The 20,032-nt window shown below is 46.3% G+C and overlaps 1 protein-coding gene across 1 annotated transcript in view; it reads right to left on the bottom strand.

Annotated features, from left to right (window-relative positions):
• Nucleotides 1-19,961, bottom strand: part of CSUI_008041 (peptidase m16 inactive domain-containing protein) — a 24,210-nt gene extending 4,249 nt beyond the window's left edge. The window contains exons 1-13 of the mRNA XM_068068180.1: nucleotides 19,815-19,961; nucleotides 17,489-18,199; nucleotides 16,689-16,836; nucleotides 15,262-15,452; nucleotides 14,083-14,344; nucleotides 9,444-13,447; nucleotides 7,611-8,984; nucleotides 6,415-6,791; nucleotides 4,980-5,721; nucleotides 3,027-4,013; nucleotides 2,278-2,536; nucleotides 1,461-1,664; nucleotides 686-939 (exon numbers count right to left, since the gene is read on the bottom strand). Coding sequence (XP_067919840.1) covers nucleotides 686-939; nucleotides 1,461-1,664; nucleotides 2,278-2,536; nucleotides 3,027-4,013; nucleotides 4,980-5,721; nucleotides 6,415-6,791; nucleotides 7,611-8,054 — 3,267 coding nt within the window. The 5' untranslated portion in view covers nucleotides 8,055-8,984; nucleotides 9,444-13,447; nucleotides 14,083-14,344; ... (2 more) ...; nucleotides 17,489-18,199; nucleotides 19,815-19,961. The remainder of the gene's footprint in view (nucleotides 1-685; nucleotides 940-1,460; nucleotides 1,665-2,277; nucleotides 2,537-3,026; nucleotides 4,014-4,979; nucleotides 5,722-6,414; nucleotides 6,792-7,610; nucleotides 8,985-9,443; nucleotides 13,448-14,082; nucleotides 14,345-15,261; nucleotides 15,453-16,688; nucleotides 16,837-17,488; nucleotides 18,200-19,814) is intronic.
• Between the last annotated feature and the right edge of the window lie 71 nt (nucleotides 19,962-20,032).

The raw sequence follows: 20,032 nt of genomic DNA, 5'->3' as shown, positions 1-20,032 counted from the left end.
CTCTCTAAAGGGGATGCGTGCTGCGGGGTAGAATTTGTAGTGGAGTGAGGATCATAGGTTGAACTAGGACCTTCTCGCGAACTGCATGAGAAAAAGACCCACCTCCACTTCCTCAGGATTGATCAGTTGAAGAATCTATTGCTACTGTGACTCTCGTTAACAGCACTTGGCTAGCTTCTTTCATGACTTTCACGTTCAATCACTTGCTAGGTTGTTCGGTACAAGAGAAACACAACTACACGCCTTCCTCACAGACCCTCGAGCCAGATACGTGTAGAGAAGAGAGCGAGCGGGCGCGCTTTGAAGTAGTACCTCACAATAGGCGCGTGTGACTTAAGACGCCTGGAGCATACAGGAGCTGTAACTACACTTGTTATGTTGTACATTCTTCAGATCATTTGAGCTTGAGACTCGAAGGCGAAGCCGCACAAGACATGAATTGCATATAGCTGACAGATTCCTCATTCATGCATTCCTCCCTTCACCGCCTACTTTCCTTACTCTCTTTCTTTCTATAGATATACATATATACTCATGTATAGATCTATCTATGTATATCTGCTGAGGATTTGGCGTCCAGTGATACCCGTCGTCCTCTCCCTCGCTTCTCACCCTCTCTCTCTGTCTCTCCCTCGGTTCTGAAAACTTGCTCGTGAAAAGCATTCTTCTTCTGCGGAAGACCTACCACTAAGTCTTTGGTGTAGTGCTCGTAGTCATGAAGCACCTGCTGCTTCCCCCTCTTGAAGGCATCCTCTTCAAATACAAAAGACGTGAGTATCAGACGTAAGAGCTGGAAAGCGCTTTCTAAAGCTCCGGCTTTAGGGCTCTTTGAACCGCTTGAAAGAGATGACGGTGATACGTCGTCAGTATCAAGTCGCGTAGTAGTCGGAACGCTAATATCGATAGCGAAGAATTCATCTAGGCAGTCAATCGAAACGCCTGAGTGGACCCAAAAAGGAATGAGATGCATGCGGTTCTTCACATGAACTGGCTCGAGTGCTCTTAATACTCCTCTCAGTGAAGGAGAAAGTGTATCGATAGAAGGGAAGATCTTCTTAGTAGGCATGGAGCCTGAATGTGTGCCCGTGTGTTTCTTTCTCTTCAGCAGGAACCAGAAAGGTTCCCCGCTCAAGAAGGATTGACATAGCGAGTGTATCTTTTTCAGTTCAAGATTCTATGAGAAAGAGAAAGAAGAGTATGCTTTCCTTCTCTTCACTCAGACATCCTTCTCTTCTCTCTGCAAGCTACACCATTCTGGAAGAAAGGATAGAGTAAGAGAAACTTGCTCCCCCGCTTGGCTCTCCAGCAACTTTGAGTCTCATGTGAACCTGCAAGAAAGCTGTAGTGCTGGACATCTACGTGGCCCTGCACTGCCATGTAACTTCACGTGACTGGTGTACATACACCTCACACCGCCTGTTCCACTCTCGTAGGGGAGGCCTTCATGCTCGGACACATACCGATAAGATTTTTCTGGCAAAACATCTCGACCTGCTGTCTTGTATAATTTCCTAAGGCACCGCCTTCCATCATAGTACGCGCTCCGATAACCATAGCCGCTCCGAATTGACGTCGTCTTTCCAGTTCTTCTGATTCTTCTTCTTCTCCTTGACCCACTCCTTGAGGTGAAAGGGGAGCTGGAATACCTGCTCCCATGCGACCTCCTGGAAGATCCATGAGGTACATGCATGCAGACATATACTCTGACGTGTAGATACACTTGGCGGTAAAGGTTTAGGGGAAAAGCCATTTGTAGTCTAGGATCGAGTATGAGAATACTTGGTCCAGCAAGTATGCACGTACGCATACACCTTGAGGTGTATACACAGTGGCGCTAAGGGCTTCACTGCGGAACTAACATGCGTTACGAAGTTCGAGATAAGAATACATACAAAGTATCTCAACACAAGAATCAAGAGTTCTCGATAAACCTTCGACCAGCATAAGCAATCCATTTTACACTTTTAGCACTACCATATATGTTGAGACTACGAAGCAGCTGTCATGCTGGAGTGATTGAAGGAATACAAAGCATACTCACTAGTAATAAATACACCTTCAACAATACACAGACACGAGAGCATGCAGTCATCAATATGAGCACTAACTCACCCGATCAATTCCATCTTATCACGCCCGACTCTTGCATGCTCTACTCCTTTCATTCACACTCAGAGACAAGAGTAAGAACAGGACGTACATGTGCCTAACAAGATCTTGGAAGAGAATTTCTCTTCTTTTCTCTCCGCCACAGAGCATCTAGCTAAGCTCTCTCACCTGGAATGACTAGACGAAGAAAAGCCGTTCCTTTCTCATCGTCAGCTGTCTTCAGGTTCAATTTAATGCCGCTAGGAAGTTGCCTCAACCGAATCTGATTTGCTGCGAGAAACGAGGTATGAAGCCCTCCGGGGGGCTCAATTCCTTTCATCTCCCTATTAGATTCTTCTTGTGGTTGAAGGGACTGTAGACTAGCCGAATCCATCATCTGACGTTCCAAAGCTATTACTTCCTCGGGGCTGATAAGTTGATCTGGTGGCTGCATGCATGGGAGGGAGGGAGAGAAATGGTGATTCTTACAAAGGATAAAAATACATGACCACAGTTCCACTATGTCTCCTGGTCTTTCTTCATTCATGTATTTTCACCTCACCTCGATACCAACGTTTCCGGGAACTCGAGTGAACAAAGACCAAGCGTAGCTAGCCATACGACTCCTCCCTACACTTCTCTACTGGCGCTGGAGGATGTAACAGACTATCACTTTCCTGACTACAGATCGCCTTGTAAGATAGTGAGGGACATCTCAGTAGATACAATCTCTGTACGATAGGTGAGGTGGATCCATGCAACTCCTCCCCCTGATACGTAAGAGATGAAAAGTCTAGGTAACAGCATGCCTTATCTCTTCCCCGGCACTATGAGTCAGCGCGCAAGGCCCGCCTTGCACGCAGAGAGAGAGGGGTCAAGGAAGTAAGCAAAGCCAATAAAGACCTGCTGAATAAGATCTACCAACAAGTGCTGTTTACCTTGACATCTTCTACAGGTGGCTCGACGTCTTTCTTGAGAATCTCATCAATAGCAGTTAGAATGGCTTCTTTCTTTATAGGGACTAATGCATCTCCTTCATTCCTCTCCCTGTCGTCGTTTTCCTCTTCTTCTTCTCTCTTTCCCTCTATAGGAGTCTCTTCCATCTCCTGTGTGACTGGCTCTCCTTTCTCTTCTTGCACAAGGCGATGCCTACCATCATCTTCCCTTTCTGTGAGTTTCCTCGATGATTTTCCTTTCCTGTTCTCTCCTTCTACATCCTTTGCAGGCCCTACTCTTCTGTCTTCACCAGTAGCTAGATGCCCCTCCGTGAGCACCGAAGCAGTGTCGTGTTTTCCCTGCGGCTTTTCATTCATAGAAGACTCATGATGATGGAGATGACGATAAGGCTGTGACAAGCGAACACCCTGTCCTTCTCCAGAGACAAGGATGTCATCTCTGCTTTCTTCTTGGTCTCCATGCTCACTTTCCTCCTTCTCATTCTCTCTCCCTTCATGAGGTAACGACCAAGCTGCCGTTGATTGCGCAGTAGCAGGGCCATGCATGAAAGCTAAGACAACATCTGGGCCACTCTCAGGGATCTCCGGTTTCGCTTCTATCCATTCACATAGATCTCTCGCTTCAACATTGATATCTTGAAGTAGAGCTAACTCATCTTCACTTATATCTTCGTCATTCTTCTCATTGTCCTTATCATTGTTACCACCCGTCTCTTTCTCACTGAATGAAGAACCACGAGGAAGTGGCCCTTTCTTCTTTGACGAGACTCCAAGTAAACTCATGGCGAGAATCTTCTCTTCTTCTAGATGTAGAATCGTATGTTTGCATGCAGCACTTTCCATTAGAACTCGGACCATATCAGCTGAGGCAAGCTGAGATAACTGGAGACGCTTGAGATTTAATTCGTATGTTGATAAAAGACTTCGTAGCTCAGATATAGACACTCCGTAACGCGCCATACGTCGCATCTGAAAGAGAAAGGAGAGATATATCATGATAGCAAAGATAGATTAACAGAGAGAATATGCGTATTTGAGACGAGGTAAGAGAGACCGATGATTTCAAGGGACTTGTTCAGACAAGTCCTTCAGAGAGAAAAGAAACAAATGAGGTTCCTAAGCATGGTAACGATCGGCCTTTCTGTAGTGTCGAGTCGGATTGACCAGTTGTCTATAGTCAAGTTTTCCGCGGTGTGTGGGAGAGGAACTATGCCTTTCACCGTTGCATTCAGGGATACTGCAAGATCAATGAGAAAGAGAGGATCTCGAGAGTGAGTTAGTTGTTCTCCATGTATCATCCCCGCTACCGAACGAAAGAGCTGCTCTTTCAACAGGCATCCTAATAGCTAGACACAAGACCACCTTTAGGCATCGCCGCTTTTTCCGAAGTCTCCTAAGTGAGGTGTTTATTCTCGGCGTATATACGAGGACACCTAATATATACACATACATACATACATATACATGTATATCTAACCAGTGTCTCGCCTGAAGATTGAAAACGTGTAAGAGGAATCTCTGTCTTCCCGTGTTACAGCTCAGTCCATTCAGGTGTACAGACACCCGATCCTCTGTGCCGGCTAGCTTAAAAGACCCGAAGTACACTTGATTTTCGCTTTCCTCACTGCCCTGGCTTGCATGTGATCCTCACTCTCTTCTCACCTCTACGGACGTATAGACTCCCAAGTAAAAGAGATTCGCAGGGAAACTGAGAATGGGCTGTAGCTACCCCTTAGAGCAAAGCCGCAAAATCGAATGCCCCAGGAACCCTTTCTCCATACAAAAACACATACTATGGACAGCTGATACATTTGCTTTGATCGACTTCCCTTTCACGATAGTCTTAACCTCTTCGTCGTAAAATCCATAGTAGTAACAGCAGCAGTGCCAATGTCTGTATCTTCGTATAACACATATACATATGCATATACTTACCTGTTGTATACCTGTGGCTACAGCTGCCTTCCAGTCATCTCCACGTTGAGCAGATTGCACTTCAAGACTGAGGACTCGACATCCTTCCTTTATGCTATTAGCTTCACATACATCAACTTGCTGAAGGCCTTGGGGTCCCTGCCGTACTGCTGAACTTAGGCGTAGGCCTAGTGCTTGAAGAACAAGCTTTCGAAGGATAAGTCTTTTATAATCAAGTAAAGTCTTCAACGGCTCGATCTTCTGCTTCAGTAGAAAAACTAAAGAAAACTGTTGGATCAGCGGATGTTGCCATACATGCAACTGTCGGCTTAAGGGAAGCGCATCACAAGAAGAATCTGGGGGGCGAGACACATCTCTCTCCGCGAGAGAGGAAAGAGACGGATCACACGAAGAGATTTCTCCTTCTCTCAGTGATTTCTCGTGATCTTGATCTTTTCCTGGAATAGATGCGAAAGAGGAGAACTCGCCGTGACGAGGCTCCTCCGCTGTAGTTACACCTCCTGAGAGGTGTACGTCTTTGGAGAGATTGTCACGTACGACAGCCGCCGCAGTATCCGTTGGTGTGTGCGTTTCTGGGTCTGTAAGGGAAGACGTTGAGCCCGCTTGAGCAGAGGCACTTTTCGGAGGAGAAAAAGGGGCGCTACTACTACCTAAGGTAGCAGAGGGAGGAGTAGAAGTTTCATCCGAGGATGAAGGCGCCTGACGTCTCCACCGATGAGCAAGGGGGGGGAACCACGCAGATCTGAATATAATGGAAGGACAAGAGAAATTACGAGAAACGGAGAAAGGGAAGATGTACCTTGCATAAAGAAAAATCTGCAAGAAGTTATCACGCTCGTATCTATGTATGTATGTTTGTATGTATGTATGCATGTGTCTATTGCCATTCAGCACTCACAAGGCCGCGGTACACCCACACTTACATCTGTAGATATCTAGATGCCTATGCATCCACTACAGCTATATCTATATCCATATATATACCCTGGACGACACTCTCAATGAGTTGGATAGTTCGTTGTCTTGCTTTCCATTCTATTGTACGATGCGTAGATCGGCTTCGAATATGTGGAGTGTATGAAGAAACATCCAACACACACACAGAAGAGGAAGAAGGACGTTCTCTCTGAAGTTGCTCGACTTCTCTCACTGGTCTATCTGTTTGTCTATCCTTGGCTGAGATATACACTCAACCATCACAAGTCAGTAGAAGCTTCATCATAGTCACGCAGTGCCTATCCTTGGAGTGAGAAGACGTGCAGGCCCTTCTGTGTCTTATCTATCTCCAAGATATACACCCCCTATCATTCATACAATCCGTAGCAGCATCATCATCCTCAGCATGCAGTGAGTAGTAGTGGTCGTGTTTTAATAGGTGAGACATTCACCCGACACATCTATCTCGATTGTCTTAGGTCCTTCTTCTTTCCCTTACATTTGTTTAGCTGTATTCCACCATAAGCTCTTAAGCATCGCCCAGCTTTTCTGTTCTTCTTTCTTTCCTTTAACAGGTCCCAAGACACTCCTGATAGCGTCCTTTGCTATTCCTGATCCGACATCTCCTACTATATAGATAGCCGCATTCTCCGGGCGGTAATGTCTCGAATGAAAGCTTCGGAGATCTTCGATAGACCATGATCGAATCTGCTCTAGACGTCCTATAGGAAAACGAGATGGAAGAATGGTCTCTGCATGCAACCGAGATAAAAGAAGCTGCTCTTTTCTATAAGAGATCGTATTGACAAGGGATGCCTCTGAGATAACTGCAGCTCTCTCCTTGTTGAGACGCTCGGTAGTAAACTGTGTAGGCGCCTGAGAAGAAACAGACAAAAAGAGAGGAAAAAGTACATAGAGGCTCTCGCCATAGAGACAGAAGGAAGGACAGCAACAGCAAGTCGTGAGTCAGGTTGAGTCTACACGGCTGGGATAGCTGCAATCGTGGAGAGAATAGTTGCCGTAAAGGAAAATACAGGCTCTACGCGTTCTCTATCTCTTTATCCACTTCCTTCAATTCGAATCTCAGTCCTCTCGCTGTCATCGAACTTCTTACTCTTCTGGTCCTTTGAAATAAAAGGGTCTCCCCCAGAGTCTCCTTGTCCACTCTAAACGATTCTTCGTCTTTGTTGTGGATCAAGAATCGAAAGAAGGGAGAGAGAAAGGCCTGTCTTTCTCTCTGTCTCTGTCTGAGTTCTCTCACCTCCCCTCTACTTTTTTCTTTCTTTTTCGAAGTCCTCTTTATAGGTAGGAGTCTATCCGTTGTGTGTTCTGCTTCTTCTCTTGATATAGGTAGCGAAGCTCGCTGTTCAGGTAGGAATGCTTTCTGGTGCTACATGGGAGTGCGTGTAAGATGCGAAAACACGCTTCACACACCGTAGACTGAAGAACTTCAAGAAACTAGATCTTCATCCTAAGCAAGGGAAGAGAGACGTTCTCAACACACATATCACACGAAGGCATCAGTCTTCGTATACTAGGGGAGTTTTCATGAAGAGACAACACTAGCACTCTTGGGGTATCCAATCCTCCCACACAACGGACGGAAAGAAGAATATGCCGAGAAGTTTCTGTCTCTCAAAACTCGCGATCTCCCTCTCGGACGTCTCTTCTCTCTTCTTCTGTGTTAGGTCTTACCTCAAGAACTTCCTTCATAGCTTCAAGAGCAAGCTTAAGTCGTTTCTTCGTCAGCTGAGATTGGCTGGGGGGAGACCCATCACCATCATCCCCTCTTATTCCTTTGGAATTGCTCCAAGAGAAGCGCTCATCGTCCTCTCTCTTTCTTCCTCGTTGAACTGTCGGTCTTCCTTGTTGTCCTTTCTGACCTATCCCTTCCCTCTTCCCTCCGCGAGTTTCGGCCTCATCACCTATTTCTCCCTCCGCTGCATGCTCTTCATGATCACCTCCCCTCCAGGCCGCAAAGAAAACTGTATGATGGAAATCCGTATAGGCATTGGTTTCTGCTTGTAAGTTGATAAGCCGTTCTCTCTTTCTACTCCCCATGTAACTCACATGCTCACATAGATGAGCCATACCCCTCTCATGATCCCCTTCACTTGTACTTCCAGCATGAACCTCCATATGGACTTCGAGGGAGCCTGGAGGGTGTGCATGCGGCAGAATGAAATACTCTAAACCGTTCTCTGAGAGAACTCCCTGGACTGCATAGGGATGTGAAGGAAGAAGCTGGGAAGCGAGAAAGTCACTATGTCGAAGTTGTGATGACGGAGAGAGTTCCGGTAGAGTTACAGATGAAGATGAGACAGGCGATAGATCGGAGAGGAAAGAAGAGGATAAATACTTATCAGAGGGAGAAGAGGAACGGGGTTCGAGAGAGATGATAGAAGACTTAGGAGACGGTGATGAAGAAGAGCCTGTTAAAACTTCCCGAGGAAGAATAGTGGTAGGAGAGGAGCCGACCGTAGTGGTAGGTGTCTGAGACGGCTGTGATAAAGCAGGAGTAGAAGAGACAGGTGCTGAAGACGAAGAAGAGGCTGAGAGAGAGGACGATGAAGAACGAGACCGAGGAAGATGCAACGAAGAAGAAGAAAGAGGTGATACATGAGGAGCAGGCCTCTGCTGTAAGACGGGAATGGAAGAAGAGCTACCTCGTTTAGAGACAGATGGAGAGAAGGATTTAGAGGAAGATGTACTAGATAAAGAAGGGGCACGGTGATGATAATGTACATACGAAGGCTTGGTGTGGGTTGTAGAAGAAACTGACTGAGAGAAGGGAGATGCTGCTAGACTACGAGTAACTAGATCTCTCTCCTCGTCATTATCATCCCCTTGCGAAAGAAGAGAAAGACCAGAAGGTAATGGAGCTAAGAAGAAATGCCGAGGTGGCGAGTGCCTATGAGAAACTACAGCTGAGAGTGGACTACAAGAAAAGTCGACAGAAGAGGACGATAGAGAGAGCGGAGGAGGTGCAGGGGGGGGTAAAGGCCGAGCCGGAGATGCCCCGCTGATGCATCCTTCATAGAGACATCTCCGAGATCTCTCTCTTTTCTTCTGTATGGACAAATGTATACAGAAGCGGAAACAATCCACAAGCAGACTGTAATACATATGAGAATCTAGTTGCTATTCCTTTTTCATCACGACGAGCTGAGCCCGCCTACTTACCTACCTTGCATGGATGCATGCATGAGTATGCACGCTCTTTCTTTCAACCTCACCAAGCACAGGAATCATCACCAAGAAAGAGCGTCGACGCATCTTTCTCCCTTTTCAAGGGAAAGAAAAAGACGCGATCCAAGGTCACCTCACTAGGTCCCTAGATATACATTCACATACATACCTACGCTTTCTTCATCATTCTAGGCAAGGTGTGAGAAGACGCTACTGTCCTCGGATAGGTTACGCCGGACGGCAGCTGCGTCAAGTATACGCTGAAGTAGGAAGCTACTGATATTGGTGTACACACATCCGTTCCTATGCACATATACATGTATATATATATATACGCACGTGTGTTATCAGCTCCACGCCCTTTGCTGTAGAAGAAAATCATGTCGACTCTTCAGTCATCGCGTGTACTGTACATACACAAGAAAGACCTCGTAGAACTTCCACTTCATGGAGGCTCCAAACTGCTATCTGTATAAAGAACTACGGAACCTCAAGAAAAGAAGAGAACACGCGACACACTCACTTTCTGACCTGTAAAGGACACGAGGCGTATGTATAAACAAGTAGGCGCGTACTATGACCACTACTACACTACCTAAGACTCCCAGCTGCCACATATTAAACCGTCTTTGTGGAGTTCCACTGTGGTCTTGATCGTTTACAAGAAAGGGCACAACTGGCTTCATGAAAGTGAGAATGACAGGATCTTGATTAGAGGTTATTCGTCTTAATGCCTCCTTCAGTTCTTTAGCCGGATTCTTCCATACAATGTAAATTTCATCTCCACTTCGCATGCACGCTCCAAAGAGAATTCTGCTTCTTCGAGATGGTTGATTCGTGATGGCAAAACACAAAGAAACGAATGCGGTAGAGATAGCCGAGATCTCCCTCAGTGGACATGGCGTTCGGCTCGCCCCATGGGTATGACCGTGAAGGAAATGTATCTAACTAAGCACTCTCTCATCTGCTTTCCTGTCTAGAGGAAGAGAATCTCATACCAGGGGTAAGTGATGACACAAAAAAAAGGGAAGAAACAAGAGAAAAGACGAGGATCACGAAGGGATGCATATCGACGTATACACAGTTAAGTCATAGACGGATTGAGATAGGAGCTACTTCAATGGGCGTGGCTAGTTAGCGTAGTTGAAGAGACACCCTGCTATGAGTAGTGAGAAGAAACTAGAGTGAAGAAGAATACAACTGTTCTCAGGAAAAGAGAAGATTGCCAAGAAAGACAAGAACTCTTTTATGACAGTATGGATGGAGTCATCCCATGACCAACAATACAGAAGCGCACTGGGCATAACAACTAAAGCATCGACCGGCTGTTGAAAAGTTCAGGTGTATATACACTGTGATTGATACAAAGAAATTCAACCGTAACATGAAACTTTCACCAGATCGACACCTGACAAAAACCAGTCAGCTAGCCACTCATCCATCTACATGCATGCATTAAAAATAGTATACACCCCTCTCCATCTAGCTGTCATCCCCTTCTTGGACTTTCCAGACACGGTCTTCTCTAACACTTGGAAACTCTGCACTGTACTGTCTTTTTCATCCTTGCATGCGGGCATGCACTTTCATCCGAGTTGATGACTCCAACCCCTCATACCCGTCTCTCTCCCTCTCTTCCTTTTTCACAAAGTTTTGACTAGCAGAACCGGTCACGTCATCAATACTAAGCAGGTCTTATCAAAGAAAGTTGTACGAAGGAGCATGCAGTAGTGGTGGTAAGAAGAAGAAGCAGGATGATAGATGACGGTGAACCTCTCCTGTATGATGTCTGCTTGACTCAGGGAGTTCACGAGAGTACACATCTATGTGTATATATATGACATGTAGAAAAGACGTGTCGATACATCTGTCCCCGATCAAGCCGTCGATCCGTTAGGTAAAGTCACACGACTTCTGCAACTCGAGCCGCTCAAGACAGACGAAGAAGAAATGTACAGAAAGAGAGAAAGGAAAACCGCAAAAGAAGAAAACGCACACGCATGCATGGGTTTACAAACACACAGACATGTCGTCAGAGGGGTGGAGTCGTAGACATACAGCGGCTGTGCTTGTTCTCAAGGTAACCTGAGAGATTTCTTTTTCGCTTTTCCGGCCATTCAGAAAAAGGGATGTACTGTACCAGCGGAGTGCTTCTTCTTTCTATCCGCGGCATTCACTCACGAAGGAGACAAGTCGTTAATTTGGCCGTCTAGAACTTACACACATGGACAGGGACACCTTAATGAAGAAGATTGCTAGCGAACACATACACGTCACCGCAGCCGATACACGAGTGAATGGTTAACTTAGTAAGTAGCCCCGGGTAGTAAGGACAGAAACAGTAGAGACTGACAAGAGACTCATCATCATACTCGCGTAACCACTCGAACATACATAGACCAGCTGACGGCCTACTATCTATCCAGTAGGCACAGACATGCCTTCTGTGTGGCACAAAAAGACACCCCTCTCATCCTCTCTCCCTTAAGGTTTGACTCAGAGCTCCGAGTCGTCAAGATGCGACTGGGTAGAGTCTATCTAAGCCACGGGCGGGATGGTTCTCTACTATCTCTAAGAAGACGTTCATCACTCAACAGACAAGGCAGAGCAGCCGTACAGCGGTAAGGCTCTGTCTTTGCCCGGACTGTCTTCCCCTGCTACTCGTACTAGTAGTGCTGTCCCTCAGCTGCTTAATAGGAGAAGAAGAAGAATACATCATGGTACACATCCTCTCCACTCCCACCCTCTCTTTCAGCGGCTGCGACCTTCGCACTTCTCCCTTCAGGTAAAGACAAAGTCGCTTTCTCTGAAGCATAGATATGTATATGGCCAGACCCCCTAGTCTCCTTCACTTGTATGAGATGAAATCTCCTTTCATTTTCTCTCTCCCTCCGCTGTCGCTTCGTTTTCTTTCACCGTCCTGACATCTCGACCTTCTCAGCTGCTGGGGGGTTTTCCGCGGAGTCCCTCTGTCTATAGTCACAGTAACAAACGCCTTGTCAACGGTAGACGCTGGCCTCCTTTGTCTTCTCGTCCGGGGGAGTCGGGCATCTCTACGCAGGCTTCAAATATATTGTCATGACCACATTTGTATATATGTACATATATATCGAAAGTGGAGAGCGGAATGATTAGATAAATTATAGGAAAGCCTTAGCGAAAAGCGGCTCTTCGAAGAAAGACTTCCACCATACCCCTCATGTCATCTAAAGTGTACTGAAGAGACTCGACTTGACTCTTCTCCGTCGCTGCAGTTCATGATGCCATGTGTCAGACCTCCAACAATAGCCTCGTATATCCAGCCCTTCTACAATGCCAAGGCCTCCTCTCTCTTCAGCAATCTTTCCCTTTTAGCTGAGATGGCAGTTGTCAGACTTCCACGTGTACCTTACGAATTACTGAGAAGGCCTTTCAGCAGGCGACTCGCCTGCAAGGCCGTTCTGATGTCTAGTTCCTCTAACTCTTCTCACTGCACTCATGTCTGTATGAATCTATATGTATGTACGTTTGTATGTGGCATACATACTCCTCTCCCCCTCCCCTAGCTTTTCAGGGGCTCCTCTCATCCTTAAGGCTGATGCCGGTACTCCTGTAACAGCCCTATATTCTCTTCTTTGAAGCAACTCCCATCAGAAATGAAAAGTGCAAGCATGCGCAACCAACACCCAAGATAGGAGAGAGAGAAAGCGAATCGACCGACACGAGGCTCCTCCAGATATGTTCAAGTTTCTAATAGACTTCTCTGCAACCACCCTGGACGACTGCATCCATTCCCTCCACCCGTTTGCCTCCGATGTCGAGTCAGCGTCAATAGATCACTACAGGAGAAGAGCAAGGACCTATCACTTCTCTAGAAGCAGGAAAATGGACGCCTTCAGTGTGAATGGATCTCCCCGAATAGGATCTTCAGAGAGATATGAACCCGATAGAGGACGTCTTGACTGACCGAAGGAACTTTCTTCAGGACGTTGTTTTAGAAGGCTCTTTCCTTTCTTTCCTTAGCCCTGCTGTTAGGGGTGAAAGATCAAATCAATAGCAAGGCTCAGTGAACTTCTTCTCTCCGGAAGATGATGTCGCGTCTTCAGTCATCCACTTGGCGACGTCCTTAGCATAATATGTGGCTATAGCATCCGCTCCTGCTCTTCTAAAACCTTTAAGCGTTTCAAGGACCGCCTGTTTCTCATCGATCCAACCTCTCTCAGCTGCAGCTTTAAGCATCGCGTATTCTCCAGAGACGTGATAGGCAGCTACAGGTAACCGAGATTTCTCTCGAACTTTACTCAAGACATCGAGATACGGGACACCCGGCTTCACCATTAGCATATCTGCTCCTTCCGCGGCATCTGCACAAGTAGCCACAGTATGATACGAAAGGAAAGAAGTCAAGAAAGAAAAACAGAGAGAAGATTCCTTTGAAGGCCGTAGACAAACCAAGAGATGGCAAGGATGACACGACTCTAGAAAGGGTCCCTTCTTGAAAGGTGGCTCAACAATAACGGATGGATGAGCCTATGTGGAAATGTTGAAGGATCTCTCAGCTCATAGGATAGACGGGGGGCTGACGGTAAAAAGAGACGAAAGAATCTCATCGCGATATCAGGGAAGTTTGTAAGGGCTAGAGAGGATTCTTACTCTCCATCTATTCTCTCCCGCACTTATGAACTGTAGAGGATACATCCTGACTTCAAGCCTTGCTTCTACAAACTCAAACCTTTGATGAGATAGATCCCCAAACGGCGCGACTGTTCACTGAGTATAGTGTCATACTAGGCTTTTGTATACGATAGACAGATGGATAGACTAAAGATGGATAGATAAATAGACAGATTAAAGATAGAGAGCTAGAAGCATCGAGTGACTCTCTGGGGTAGATTGAATAGGACTCGACATCGTATCCTATCAGAGAGATATCATCCAAATGGCAGAAGAGAAATGTCAAGCTCTTTCCATCACTGGAGAACAGGTCACTTCAGCTTACCTAGTTCTGCCTCTCTTTCAGCCTCTCGAGTATTCGAGAAATCCATCTGGTATGTCCGCTTATCCATACCAGGGCGTACATGAGAAGAGAGAGCATCTCGGAAGGGCCCATAGAAGGAAGAGGCGTATTTGCATGTGTATGATAGGACACTAGTATCGATACACCCCTCCATATCAAGAGATTCACGGATAGCTGACACGCGTCCATCCATCATATCACTCGGGCATACCATATCCGCCCCTGCTCGAGCTAATGTAAGAGCCTACGAGACAAGCAAGAAGGAATACACAAAAGACTTCATTGGTCATAGTGAAAGATCTCATCTTCACCTTACAAGATCTGCTCGCATAACAAATCTTTGCAACCCAAAACATCGTGTCTGTAGGAAAACTGATTGAGCTATATCTATGTATATGTATGGAGACATGTAGATCTATGTAGATATACACATATATACATACACATGTCAGGATGTTGTTCGTGTATACGTGTCACTGTCCTTATAATGAGTTTTAGCTGTACACATCCTGGCGACAGGTCTAGACACGGCGCCAGGTGTACAGACGCCAGATGAGAATGTGTGTTATCCTTTCTGCTTTTCTCGTAGACCACAGCAGGGGCAGTATGTATATTTTGTATTGTGCGAATCTTCCCTTGAAAGACATATGCGCGCCTTTCTGTAGTATGTACATACACCCGAGAGGAGAGAACCGGGTACTCTCTCAGTGGGAGTATTCTATGATACCTTCCCTGAAGGCCTACCAAGGAGCAACGAGGATGCACTTTCTTCCGTCGTAAGACTCAAGAAAAGAAAACATCCCACACCCATAGACTTCGATGAGTGAGAAGGTGAAAGCCATTCATCGGTATCTTCTTCACTGACTCCCCCGGGGTGGTCGAGTCGAACTCCTCTCAAGTCAAATAGCATTGCTAGTCTACCGGTCCTGTAATAAGTTAACTATCTGACAAAAAAGACAGGTCTCTTTCCTCTCCTTTCAGGTGTCTGGATTCTTCCTTCTATCTTCTCATTCTGGAGAGAACCCCTTATACGTCTCTCCTATCCGCATAGTCCTGACCTATCAACCACATCATCATATGCAGAAATGAAGTCAACCTAAAGACATTCCTCTCTAGTCAACTGTTTCTTTACCGCCTCGCTCTACCGCAGTATAAAGTTACCTGTTTACATAGCTGATGTACAGAGATATCATTGAGAACCTTCCCGGTTTCTTCGTCGACAACTCCATCTTGGCCGGCTGTACTATATGGATCAAGAGCGACATCCGCGAGAACAAGTATATCAGGATAGGCTTCTTTGAGAGCCATGATCGCGCGAGGTAGTAACCCATCTGGATTGTAACTCTCCTCTCCTAAGAAAAAAGATAGAGATACACATGCACAGGAAAAACCAGACTGCATGCAATGAGGCAGAGTGGAAAGGATAGACAGTTGGGAATTGCTCTACTGCTCTTCACACATGCGGAGAGAAAAGAATGCATACATGGAGAAAGAAATGAATGAACTCATAACGATAAGCTTCTTCTTATCAATCTCTTCCCCTCTCTCTCCTCTGTAACAGTTGGAATGAGACTCTTCGAGATCAACACGAACTAACAAAGAATATGTGAGACATGTCAAAAAACAGAGATAGCCCAAGAAAAGCCCTGACGGCTCCTGTGGAACGACCAGACACTTAAGATTTCTTTCCCTCACAGCTCCGTATCCCCGGAAGTACCCTCTGAAAGTTACTCATTCACAGTGAAGCATACAGAAATTCCTTAGGAAAGAAACCATCTATCTATCTGTCTGTCTAACGTACCTATCCACCTATCGTTGGTATACTCATCTATCTCTAACCTATCTCTCTACCTTTAGTTAGTCTACCTATCTATCTATCAATCTATCTATCTGTATCCACTTCTCTTCTGGTCAGGAGTCGCACCATGGTCTCCCGCCACAGGTAGCTGACTACTGAGATCTTCCTCGTTTTCTCTTCTATATCGTTGAAGTCTCTATTGGAGCATAAGAAGACAAGGATGTACGTATACATAGAGAAGAGCGACTTCTTGTTCTTCTTTAGCTTTAGAACACAGCAACTACAACGAGTTTTCCTGTCTATACACCTCGTCAGTCAGTCGTGAGCAAGCGCAGCGAGATACAACAGCATACGGAGTGAGATATCATTCTCGTCACTCGATGAAGCGAACAGCTTTCCGATTAGCACTCGTATAAAGAAACTATCCTCCTTCTCCCCCCCTCTGCTTTCCTAGCTTCACACGCCACCAGTATGTGTATCTTGTGAGCGAATGAGTTTCTCTCCCTTTGCTTGGAAACATGATCTGTATGTATACAGCCTTCTTACCGACCCGTGGAAGTTTCCTATGACCCAGCAGCCCTACGGTAGGAACGTGAGTAGGTAGGAAGATACGTATACACTTCGCCGTGTCTTATCGTAAGATAGCAACAGTACAACAGAAACCTAACGAGAAGCTAGTCAGATATCGTAACCAGTACACCACATATTTATATATAGAAAGATGACTTAGAGAAAAGAGACAGATCTGTAGAACTGACAAAGTCCAGCCAGCAAGTTTCTCCTGACTTACCCATATTTGTCTTTAAGGAATCCTCGACTCTAGGGAAGAGCATGAAAGCATTCACACCATACCGCTTGGCTTCACCGACCTCTTTAAGTAGATCCGCCATACTCAATCGCTTCTGTCCTGGCATAGACGCTATAGGGGTACTAACATCCTGTGTAGAGAAGCAAACAAGGAAGCAGGGATATAAACTCGTCTCCACCATCGCCGACGGCTAGACTACATTTCTATCTACGTCAGATTTTCAATAGATACAAAAATAAGAAGACAGGGCATAAGATCATGTATACACGTGTAGATTTCTTCGTGTTCGATACTTGTTGAGTAGGAAGAATCAAGCGGGCAGGTACACAGTCCACTCGTTTTCTTTAGATAGAACCTGCCGTTCTGAGATCTCGCTCTCTCTGTTCTTTTTGTAAGCTCCTACTAATGCTACTACTATTACTACCGTGATGGCTAGATACTGCTACAACCCCTAGTAAAGACTAACACCACTCGCTCGATACGCAAACGCTTGCCACTTCTCGTTTCTTCCTGCTGTTCTACTTCCTTTATGAGAACCGGCACACGCTTACTAAGAGAGGGTTATCAGTAGACATATCCATAATTTCTCCCCCCTTAGAACAGACCTAGATCCGTCCGCAGTCTCGCTTCGTATGATGTGGTAGGCAGCGTGTCGGGTGTATCTATATGCCCCGGTCGGCAAGGCTACCGAGGAGGAGAAGTCTACTACGATGATCATGAGAACCGCGAGTTCTTCAGCATGTTTATGGTTTATCCTTCTCCGGACGTGTATTTAGACTTACGCCCTCTTGAACGAAGAGAGGATAGATAAGACTAGACGGTTTGACGACACTTTCTTGTATGAGCTGTCGTACAGCTCGATTCTTTCGGTTTCTCCGAGGTCGAGGCTGTACAGGAAGCCAGACTTCTCCATAGTTATTGCTATCAAGGGGGCCCCTAGGTGTCATTGGATCATACTCCTCATCATCTTCCTCATCTTCTTCCTCCTCTTCATCTTCTCCCTCTAACTCATCCTCTATATCATCGTCATCGTCATAGTCTTCATCGTCCTCCTCCTCCTCATCTTCTTCTTCTCCTTCGAACTCGTCATCGTCTTCGTCTTCGATACGTCGTACCCCCGCTGTCGCGCCACCACCAGGGCGACGTGAGGGACTTCCACGGCCACCTCCTCCTCCTCCCCCCTTTCCCTTTCCGAAATGTTGATTTCTCGACGCGTTCAAAGAAGTCGTCGTTGAGTTTCTTCTCTTCTTAAGAGAATGCATCCGACTCTTATTCTTCTTACATGTCCTTCGAGACGAGACAGAGGGACCCCGAGAACCAGGGAGAAGACTGGCAGTCGTAGAAGAGAGAGCTTTAAGCGCAGCGGATGCAGTCTTGGAAGCAGAGAAATGACCGCCCTTGATACCAAAGTATTTGCCTTTTGCTCTTCCTCTTCTACCTAACGACGTCGTTGACTTCATCGGTGAGGAGGATGTGGAGATGTCTTGTAGTTGCTGAAAGACCCGAACGGCAGAAGGAAGGGAGGACCGGAAAACCACATGTTTCTATGCGAAGGACGGATGAATAAGAAGAGACTGAGAGAGAAAGAACGAGAGTGTGAAGACGAAAAGAAGCTTCTTCGATCGATTGATCATCCTTATCATTAGCATCATCCATCCATCTAGATCTGATCCTTCCTTCCCCTATCAATCTCTCCTCTTCTGTATATCCATGACTGAGGGGTGCAAGACGGATGGACTTCATAGGAGTTACTCGCCATCATGATCGTTATCCCTCATCGTCAGTGGGGTGAGAAGAGAAGAGAGAGATGACGGGGGGGGGGTGATTAGCAGCAGTTGCTTTCTCTCTCTTAACCTTTCCTCCTCGACAGTCTCTCTCACCCTACTTCTCGCCTTTTCTCTCAACTCGCAGATACAAAGGAAAGAGCTGTGACATAATGCAAGTGAACTTTTCACCCATTGCAAAGAAAAGAACAAGCGCCTTTAACTCTTTGCTTCCCGCCCACAAGAATCTCTTTTCTCCTGGTAAGAAGAAAAGACCTAGAAAGATCTCACATACACCCCACGAGCTTCATTCACCCTCTCGCCTTCCCTCTCGCTCTCTCTCTCCCATCTCACAGCACGGATCGCATTCACTCTCGTTACAAAGGAAAACACGTCTGCACCAAACGATGCTTCGATCCATTCTTAACTGCGAGACAGATCGTCGAAAAAGCACATGGAAAGAGAAGCTCCGGGGCATGCGCCCAAGGAAGGATAGTGAGGACACTTGGGCCAGAGAACAGGCAGTCACAGGGTGATCCAAGAAAAGTTCTTCTTCAGCAGACGGGATATCTGGGACAACTGTCTGCTCCCTATTCATTCAACATAGTCACAGCCCCTCCCTTACTTCTCCTCTCACGGGCGGCAACAGAGAGAGGTAGGTACGAATGAAAGAAGTCGACCCCTTTCAAGGATTTCTCTTCTTTGATAAAGCTCATCAAGTCAGAACGGCATAGCCTCACTCTTCTCTATCCACATGAACGTTGTCCCCCCCCTGATCTCATTCGTAGTCCACAGTCCCTTCAATCTCACGTTTACACATCGCTCGTTCTCAACCTCCTCTTCCTCAGCAACAGAAGGCACTGGTTAGCGGCGATTTATAAGTTTCAAAAAGTACCTTTCCGTGTCTATGGTCAGGGGAAAGTTAGGTCACCCTCGAAAGTCTTTCGTTCCACAGAAGAAAAACAGAAGACAGAGATTGATGTAGATCATTAACATTCGTACAAACCATAACCCCCTTTTGCCACGAGAGACAAGGTTCATTCATATCAAGTAGCAAGGACATGAGTATCTTCTCCCCTCCAAGGCCTCTCTCCTCACAGCTACATATACGTCATACGCATCCAGACGGATGACACTGCGAAGCTCGACGAACACACTCTCTTCGACTCGATGGACACGAGGCAAACAGAAGCCCATACAGATATGGAAAGAAACATACACCGGTGCCTCGGTTCCTAGACTAATGATGGACTGAGATAGATTCTGACGTGTGAGACATGCGAGACCAAGGGTAGCTAGATAGGAGTACACGACCCGCCTGAGTATTTTATTAGGGAGAGCTTACCGAAGGAGAGAATGTCCCATCTGCCGCACCATTGGCTGAAGGGGTATAGGAAAAGTCGGCTGTTAAACGGAGTGCACTTACACCCGCCGGAGCTCGTCCTCGATTGAAGGCGATGGGAGCCAAGGCATCGACTGAATCCGATGTGGCCTAACAAGAAAGAAACAGAGGAGATAGTGAGAGAGGAGGAAAACCACATGAGAAGAGATGTCTCTCTCACC

The sequence above is a fragment of the Cystoisospora suis genome, assembly GCF_002600585.1.
Source record: "Cystoisospora suis strain Wien I chromosome Unknown contig_4395, whole genome shotgun sequence".
In the NCBI taxonomy this organism is placed as follows: Eukaryota; Apicomplexa; class Conoidasida; order Eucoccidiorida; family Sarcocystidae; genus Cystoisospora; species Cystoisospora suis.
Note: the sequence above shows the minus strand (reverse complement) of the source record. Positions and strands in the feature narration are given on the sequence as shown.